General features: G+C 43.1%; 1 protein-coding gene across 1 annotated transcript; it reads left to right on the top strand.

Annotated features, from left to right (window-relative positions):
- Positions 1–444: 444 nt before the first annotated feature.
- On the top strand, positions 445–8,959 carry ANKRD1 (ankyrin repeat domain 1). Its single transcript, XM_084265439.1, has 9 exons — positions 445–517; positions 2,119–2,298; positions 4,096–4,233; positions 4,324–4,431; positions 5,066–5,164; positions 6,282–6,380; positions 6,513–6,611; positions 6,777–6,875; positions 8,101–8,959. Exons 1-9 carry the CDS (start codon positions 491–493, stop codon positions 8,209–8,211), a joined length of 960 nt encoding a protein of 319 aa, XP_084121565.1. The 5' UTR covers positions 445–490; the 3' UTR covers positions 8,212–8,959.
- The last annotated feature ends 251 nt before the right edge of the window (positions 8,960–9,210 follow it).

Below are 9,210 nucleotides of genomic sequence, written 5' to 3'. Positions count from 1 at the left end.
ACTTACCCTTTCCAGTGCGTTACAGTCATCTGGATGACAGTTTAAATTTTTATTTCATTTTTTTTAAAAGATGAAGCTATAACGCTCCATCAACAGGCAGCTGTCCTAGTGGGCACTGGGAACTCGGAATGACTCGCATTGCTGAGCTGTGCGGTCATTGCCAAAGGAATGATGAGCTCACATTTCATTCCGATTCACATACTCAGTGTGGTTAGACTGTGAGGCTCACCCTTCCTCGCCCAACTGACGCCCCCCCTCCCTGCCTGGACATCAGATCTGGCTCGTTAACATGTCTGGAATGAGCGCGAGCCTACCTCTCGGCTGGCAAGCCCAAGGGGCATACTTGGATTCCCAGGTTGGAAGATTATCTCATTCAAGCACAGTTCTCCCAAAGGTATATAAGCAAAGCTAGCGTGGTGGTCCCAGCAGAGCTGGCCTGAGCACTTGGGAGTCTGAGCCATCCAGGAGTACAGCCCAGACGCTGGCAAACATGATGATGATGACAGTAGAAGAGCTGGTAGGTACAACCTTCTCTCATTTATTCATAATTATTTTTCCTTCCAGGCTGTGATTATACCAGGCAGAGAGACACAATCTTTGTGAATCCCTGAGGTGATCTGGCAGGTTACCAGGACTGCTGTGCTCTAGATGTAAAACCTGTATATATACTATAGGTTATGCTACTATATTCTCACTTTAACTTTTCCTTGGGAAGGGAGCTTAGCACTGATACAGGTAGGCAGTTGCTTGGAGTTTGCATCAGAACACAGTTCACTGGGAAGAAGAGATTGACCAAAATTTAGCTATGTGTTATCCTTTGACCTTGATCTTAATTTGAATTGTTTTTGAAGCTATTAAGTTTCTGATCTCACTGAGTGAATTTAAATCCAGTAAGGGACCAGGAGGAGGTATCACTGAAGGAAAATAAAAATATTTTCTAATACTAAACTAACAGTTCAGCAATAGCATATTTTTCTAACAATACACTGTCAGTTCCTACACCCACTACTGCTCATGGTGTAACAAGCCTTTGAAAAATAATCTCTAAACCAGACCACAAATAATGGGACATTCCACTGCTGGGTTCAGGCTAAAAATGCCTGATTTGACCAATAAACTGGGCAAACAGGAACAATCCAGTAAAACACCAGCACATCATAAAGCAACTGCTTCTTTTCCCAGATGGCTATGTTAAGATGCAACTGCCATACAGCTTAACTAGTTAGTGGTGTCTTGAATTTTTGGCAAGGCCCCAACAGTTTCTCTAGCGTTAAACTCTACAAAAAACACAGTTCTACAATGTGATTGAGTGGAAGGCTGGTCCAGAGCACAGGAATTTGCAGAACCACTCTCAAAATACACAACAGCCCCTTCTAAGTTTAACGAATTATCTCTTTGTACATACTTAATCGAGCACCAGAAGTATTTCCAGACTCTCCTGCGAGCTGGGCTGCTGCACAGCAACACGCAGCCACCGCACAGGACCTACCTTCTGCTGTTTTGCCGAGTGCTATAAATGGGGACTTAGGTACTGACAGCAACGGGTAAAACCGGCCTTGAAATTACTCAGTAACCCAATTTAACCACATCAGATGGGTTTCAATAAAACTGTAAGGTCCCCAGGGAGAAGGCCTCTCCTCCCACCCTGCCTGCTCAGTTCCCCTGCTCAGCGCTCACAGGGTGCTGCTGGCTGCTCGGGGTGGCTCTCTCCACCATGGCCTTTTGCAGCTTTCATGTACCAGTACGTGCTGCTGAGTGAACAAACAAGAAAACCCTGAACAAAGAAAGATGCTCTTCCCAAATCACTGGTTTTTGTCAGTACAGCAACACCTCGACCCAAGCCAAGCAGGGACTTAGACTGTGAGTTGCTCTCATGGATCCAAGCCCTGAAGATGCTAAGATGGGGTTTGCTGTGTGGATGCAGGAGATCTGCCTGCAAGCATGACTGCTCTAGCCATTGGCACACACATCGAATCCAGGTCTGCCCTGTGCCTGTCAGACCCTCTTGAGCAGGACAGGAATGACGTGCAGTTGGCCTCTAGGTAATCCATGTTCCCCAGAGGAGGCTACTGCAGTCGTGAAACTGCTGCTTATATTAGATCACATTTACTTTTACAGGTGACTGGGAAGAAGGCAGACGATAAAGAGACCGGCAGCTTCCTCCCTGAGGACTTCAAAAATGGAGAATATGAAGCTGCTGTAAGATTAGAGAAGCAGGAGGACCTAAAGACAGTCTCTGAACACTCACTGACCCGAGGTGATCTGGATCATGAGAAGGAGAAAAAACTAGAAGCGGAGGTAGGCTCTTGGGGGTTGTACTTGGCTTTTTATCATCTTGTGTGCACTTTCTGCTGCAGCCCTTGAAGTTTTGCCTCTTTCTAAGTTAGAAATACGTGCACAGTGAATTAGATAAACCTTTGAGAGATTGCCACGGAGGGAGGTTGGTCTAAAGGCCATGGGCATCTGCTGACTCCTGTAGTCTATGGATGCAGGCAATAACGCTGTGAAGCAGAACCCAGAACTCCACCATAACATCTGACTGAAACCCTAGGGGCTCTCTCCTGCTGTCAGAAATGGGGAGCAATCATAACCTGTAAGACACCTTCAGCTTGCACACCTAATGACTGCCACCGAAAATAACTAACGCAAGAAAGATGCAAGAGTGCATTTCTGAAGCCAGAAGCCTTATCTACCATGAAAATGTTTTTTTTTTTTAATGAAAACACTACATTAGGCTTACTGGCACATTTTGGAAAAATCAATTACAAATGAAAGTGATACTGGTCTACAGGAAAGTATCCCTAAGAACCAATGCTTTCCCCCCATTTCCCCCCCAAAATAGTAGCTGTAACATCTTAAATTCTTTGGTGAATAAAAAAATCAGCTGACCTAAAGGTTTACAGTGATTTGGGGATGAAAAGGCTTAAATAGCAGTGGGTAAAAAACTTTGTTCTGAAAAAAGAAGGGTGGGAAACTGAGCCTAAGAAGTATTAAAATTAACACTATTGACCTTCACCTTCAATAGAGAGATCATTACTCGCTACAGAGACTTGAGTTCCATCAAAACAGGGTCCTAAGATTGATCCACAGTGCAGTCAGAAAACATAATTATTTTCCATTAAGTCAATGGTCTATAGATCAAACCCTAAAGGCAGAGAATAATAAAAGGAAGACGTGAAAATAACTTCAATAAGCATTCAGCTAGAAAAAAGTGCATACTGTATGACAGGCTCTCACCGATTCGCTTACTGTTAATGATACCATGGGACTGAATCTGTCATCTGTATTCACCCTGGGTTACCCCTTGTTTGTGAATCCCCCTTCTGAAGTCAAGGACACCTCATAGTACCTGGGATCTCAGTTCAGGCAACACGTTGGCCCTTGATGTAAGCAGGGCCTCATACTGACTACATACAGGGATGCTTTTTACAAGCAGGCTTGAAGAAGTCTTAAACATCTCTTGAACTGCCCCTCCAAGGATACTGGGGATATTCTTTGTAGCTTACAAAAATATAACCCTTGCTGACTGAAATGCTAAGATCACTATAAACTTTGCTCTTCACTTGGGGGCATATTGCTCATTAAAGAGGATTAAATAAATCAGGGGCTGAATCATAAAAGTGGTGGAAAAAACCCCAAACACTTGGTGAAAGCTAAAACTGCAGGGGCACCCCATCTCATAAGCTGCACATGAGATTTCTTAAATTGTGGGGCCAGAAGGGATTGCAGTGCTGCTCTGACTCCTGCCCTAATACAGACCAAAAATTTATGCTACGTATCCCACAACATATGCCTGAAGCAGCATCTAGGAATAGGTCTGATGATGTAAGAAAAACTATAGATGATGTATAATTTCTCACACAGTAATTTATTCTAATGGTTAATTAGTCCTAGCTGTAAAGAAACCAACAACAAAAGCCTACAACAATAGAAAAAAAAACCCAAACCAAAACCCCAACTTATTTCAAAGTTCATCTAGTCTTAACTGAATTCAGCTCAATAATATAAAATATATTATTGTCATATATTGTTCTGCCGCTCTCAAAGAGAGAGGTGGCCACAGCTCAACTTGTGGGCTTCTCTGGTTTGTTTCAGCTGAAGAAGAAGAAATTAGAGGAGAGGTCAAAGCTTGAAAACTTGGAGGATCTTGAAAAAATTATTCAGCTGAAGAAGAAGAAAAAATGCAAGAAAGTGAAAGTTCCCATTGTAAAGGAACCTGAACCAGAAATTATTGTAAGTTTTCTCAAAGTACCTGCTTCTGGCTGAGCACTGATGGGGTTTTGCACCACATGCATTTACATTTCATGTCTTTCTTTCCATCAGACAGGACCAGTGGATATACCCACATTCTTTAGAGCTGCTTTGGAGAATAAGTTGGCAGTAATTGAAAAATACCTGTCAGACAAAGGGGACCCAAATGTCTGTGATGAGGTACTATCTTCCTTCTTACTGCGAAGCCTGATACAGCAGTGAGGTTATTACACAGCAAAAATGACTTTTACCACTGGGTTTTGTAGCTTCCATAGATTTAAGGAGAAAAAAGGGTGGAGGGAAGGCAAGTAAACACTGAGAGTTTTGCATATCAAGTCTTCTAGTAATAAAGGGACCACTGGGACCCTTCACAGACCCTTCTGTTGGTGACCAGGAGACCCTGATTTTCTGTGACAGGTGGCCCTTCCAGTGCTACAAATGAAGAGACCAGAAATTTGTCTGCAGAATGACAAAAAAAAAAAAAGAGTGATGCTGCCTGCCCTCCTACTCCATAATGCATAAGTCGCATTAGCAAACAGCAGTTGGATGGGGGAACTCAACAGGCGTCATTTTAAATTTGAATGCCATACTGCAGATATTTCTCACACCCTTTAAAATGCTGGGTAGGCAGCTCTCAGCTATCAGGATGCTATTAAAATTTAGCAGGTTTCAGGTCTCAAAAGTATTAGCTCTTGAAAATGAATCAGCACAAAGTATGTGTTTGCCATCATCCTAGGGAGGCGGGGAAACAAGATTTAAAGATATCTCTTTCTGCCATATTAAATATCTGACTTTGCACTGTTTTAATTGCCAGTACAAACGTACTGCATTGCACAGGGCATGCTCTGAAGGACATCTGGAAGTTGTGAAAAAACTGGTGGAAGCTGGAGCCAAGCTTGAACAGAAAGACATGGTATGCACATCAACTCACGGTTCTTTCAAAACCCTGCCCGTTGCTTTTTAAGTACCAAGAGAAGCCCTTAAGAGTAGTGTTTCTTGTAGAGGAACATTGAAAGGCCTTAAAGCGTCTTGTAAGTCAATCCTTAAAATAACACTGTTGAGAGGTTTCAGGAGGGGGTGTCTGCCTCCCTTTGCCACAGTGGTTGCCGGAAAGCACAGGAAGCGGAGGAACATGCTGGCCAGCAGACTGCCACAAACAACAAAGCCTGAAGTAGGGTGAGAGAGCTGAGGTCAGGCTACCACTTCAGCCTGATAGCAGGTGGTAGAGATACCACTGTCCCACACAAGTATCCAGGGCCCAGTGCAGCGCGTTACATTCTCTACTGGGATTTCAAGGCTGCACTCGGGAGAGCCCCCTGCTCCTCCGGGCAGTTTAATATCAGCAGCTTCTGCAGCTGTTTTCAGCTCTTCATCCCTTTGCTAAACATTTGGAGCCAGCCAGCCTTGCTCCCTCTCACTTAACCCAGCAGTGCTCGTGGGTAGCCTAAGAAACAGGAGGAACAACAGGCAGAGAGAGACCTTCAGTGGACATTCTGCTGCTCCCAGCAGAGCGAAGGGCAGGGAAACTGAACCTTGAAGGGAAGAAGATTCTAATTCACTTTGTGGACCTGCTTAAGTTACAGGATTGGGATTTTTGTTTGCTTTTAAAGAGAACTATTCATTCCCTTGAGCTTCACTTCCTATGCATTTTAGAACTCAAAAAAGCGTTGAATGTAAGATACGAACTAGCACATACCAGCCACATGCCTGGCTAAAGATAACTAACTTCTGAATTTCACAGAACAGACAAAACAAATCCTCTCTCACAGAAGCCTTGCCAAGATCTCGGTCTTTAAGAACGTGTAGCGAGTGTGAAGAGTGAGAAACTCACAGTACTAAAGAAATTAGGGCAAAATAAGAAAAGCTGTTACGGGAAACAACTCAGCAATCACTGTGAAGTGCTTTAGGTTAAATTGCATGAAAATTGTTTTGGAATAATTTAGAAATCTATCAGAAAGGTTTAAATTTTACTTTTTAAAAAAATTATAACGTTGAATTAATTTACTAACAAATTGTTTTTCCTGCTGCAGCTTGAATCTACAGCCCTGCACTGGGCGTGCCGGGGAGGGAACCTGGATGTTCTGAAATTCTTACTGGACAAAGGGATAAACAGAAATGCAAGAGACAAGGTATGTATTTCTGGGCCTCAGCAGCTTTTTAAACCAGGGAGGAAAAGCTAACCCTTAGACAATTTTTGACAGCTGCTCTTCAAGGGGTCTTTACCTGTTCCATACCACTGACTGCTTCCTCCCATCTCTCAGCTGCTCAGCACACCCCTGCACGTGGCTGTGAGAACGGGCCAGTATGACTGTGGAGAGCACCTCATCGCCTGTGAAGCAGATCTCAATGCCAGAGACAGAGTAAGTACCAACAACTTCTCACCTGCCAGCAATCAGGTAGCAGCAAGCTGCTGCCTGCCTCGGTAGTTTCCCTTGCCAGTAAAAATCCCCAGCTACCCAGTTGGGGCTGGACCACGGTGCTGGACCGGTGGGACTGATGCTGTGGTCCATGTTTCCTGCCTCTAGGAAGGAGACACACCAATGCACGATGCTGTGAGGCTGAACCGCTACAAAATGATCAGGCTTCTGATTCTGTATGGAGCAGATCTAACCATAAAGAACTGCGTAAGTAACAGCAAAAAAATGCAGCAATTCAAAATGATTTCAAGTAAGTTTCCCTTTAGAGTGGTTTCATAGGTTTCAAGGCCAGGAGACACTATTGTGAACAGACTTAATTAGATCACTTCAGAATTAATTAAAGCAGAGCTGACATGTATAACTTGGGGGAGGTCAGAGAAAAGAGGAAAAACCAGTAACTCTTCTAATACCAGAACCCATCAGCTGCAACTTGAAATAACATCACACTGTTCTGTGATTCGATAATCAATATATTGAAAAGCTACAACACAGACACTTGTTCTCTGCACAACTCCTGGGCTTCAACCACCACTAGGACAACAACAATCTTAGCTTGTCAGAGAAATCTCCTTCCTGTTAAGCCCAAGTGCTACATCTGGATGGCTGGATGTTGACCTGACCACTGGGAAACAAATCCCTGTGGCTCAGCAGAAGCTCCATTTCAGAAGCCCTACTCCTGACTCCACTCAGGCACTGCAGCAGCAGATGGCTTGCTGAAGCTCATTGACCACTTGTTAAAACACCGTACATCACAGCCTCCTTCATTTTCCCAAACCCAAACAGTGTAGCAGTGGGATTGACAGCGAGTGCTACCAGTGCCAGCTAACGTTTATACTGGCAATTACTCAAACACAATGGGTCATGGAAGAAGCCAGAGACTGCAGCACTTTGCACTCCCTATTCTCTGCTCACACTCCCCAACACGGGGCTACTCCTGGCATCATCCCTCATCAGGATATGAAAATGATGAAAAGTACAGCCCTGCAGACCAAAGACTTGCCTCTCTCTGGGTCTGTCTGCACACAGGAATTGCTACTGTTTAATTTAGATGTGGTTCATAACCTAATTAAACCAGTACAAACTCTTATCTGAATCCACCGCTAAACAGAAGAGTAGCTTATTGAGGTTTCATCTAAATGTATTTCTAATCAGTTTAACCTTCTAGATCAAAAGAAACACCTGCATCCTCTGCTAGTCATGGTATTTGCTAATAAGGAAACACAGAGAGATTTCATCATGAGTTTGGACAGGGCTGGGACCAGACCTGTAGAGCCAAAGGACTCAGATCTTGGATACAAGAGTTAGTCTGACCTCCCACGTGCAGGAGTATCTCATGTCAGGCAGACACACCGTGCAAATATTTAGGGCATAACGAAGGACTCAGTAATCACCAGCTGAAATTAAATCTTGTTTCCTCTGCTTTTTTAATCAGCAAGGGAAAACACCTATGGATCTTGTTCTTCAGTGGCAGAATGGTACCAAAGAGATTTTCAAGAGCCTGAAAGACAATTCCTATAACAGCGTTCGTCTAGACAAGTTCTGAAGAGACACATCAGATCTCTCTCTTTTTGCTGCTTTTAAATGCTTCATATGAACCTGCAGGAAAATAGCCCTGAAAATAGTACTTTTATTGAAAATGGGAGTAGTTGAGGTGTCTTCACTGAAAGCTGCAAAACAGATATGCAAAGTAATTATTTTAAAAGGCAGGTTGAGTGTTAAAATTCCACTGGTTGTAAATGGCTTTATTTATTATTATTTATTATTTATTTATTTAAAAAGTAATTTTTAATTATTCCTAATATTATTGTAGGGATGGGGTTTTTTCTAGAGCGCTTTACATCCTAAGGCAGTCTTTGCCATCAACTTTTGTCTTAGATGGCAGTATTTCCAACTTCCCTCAAGCCTTCCTAGCTCTGAATAGTGAATACTTGCAACTGTTGCCTTATCTCTGCCAAATTCTTTTTAAATAGTATGTTAAGTAAGTGGAAAAGCAATGGAGGAAGGTGTACTGAGGTGCCAAGTAGATTTAAAGCAGCGGTTGAGTAACGTTTACACAGGGTTTGGCAATCATGGTTGATAAATAGCTCAGAGAGCTTCAACCATCACATAGCGGTTTGGACTGTGGGATTCAGATGCAATGTTGTGAAGGTGAGAGGAGACAGTATCAGCAAAGTGGGTTTTTTTAAGGTACTATGAAGTCTGATGACTAGAGAATGCAAAATCAGAGTATGTATATTTGTAAATTTGTACTGCTGTTTCTGTACATTTTGTACTGATCCATTTCAGATTAAATAAACAGAGTGGTTCTTTTTACGTGCTGGAGTGGTTTATGGAGTGGTGAGCATGCAGAGGGTAATTCTGTCTCTCTAAAAGAAAGTTCACACCTTGGTCCCTGTAGAATTCTTAAAAGCTCAACGAAGTCTCAGCTGCTTAGAGCAGCCTGCCCTTGAACCACCTCCCTGCCACTATTGGATCTGTTCGTTAAATGCAAACACACATGCAAAAGCAGACAGCCAGTACTTAGCTAGTACAAAGTTACAGC

The sequence above is a fragment of the Gallinula chloropus genome (assembly GCF_964237585.1).
Source record: "Gallinula chloropus genome assembly, chromosome: 5".
Classification (NCBI taxonomy): Eukaryota; Metazoa; Chordata; class Aves; order Gruiformes; family Rallidae; genus Gallinula; species Gallinula chloropus.
This window is presented reverse-complemented; position numbering and strand designations above follow the sequence as displayed.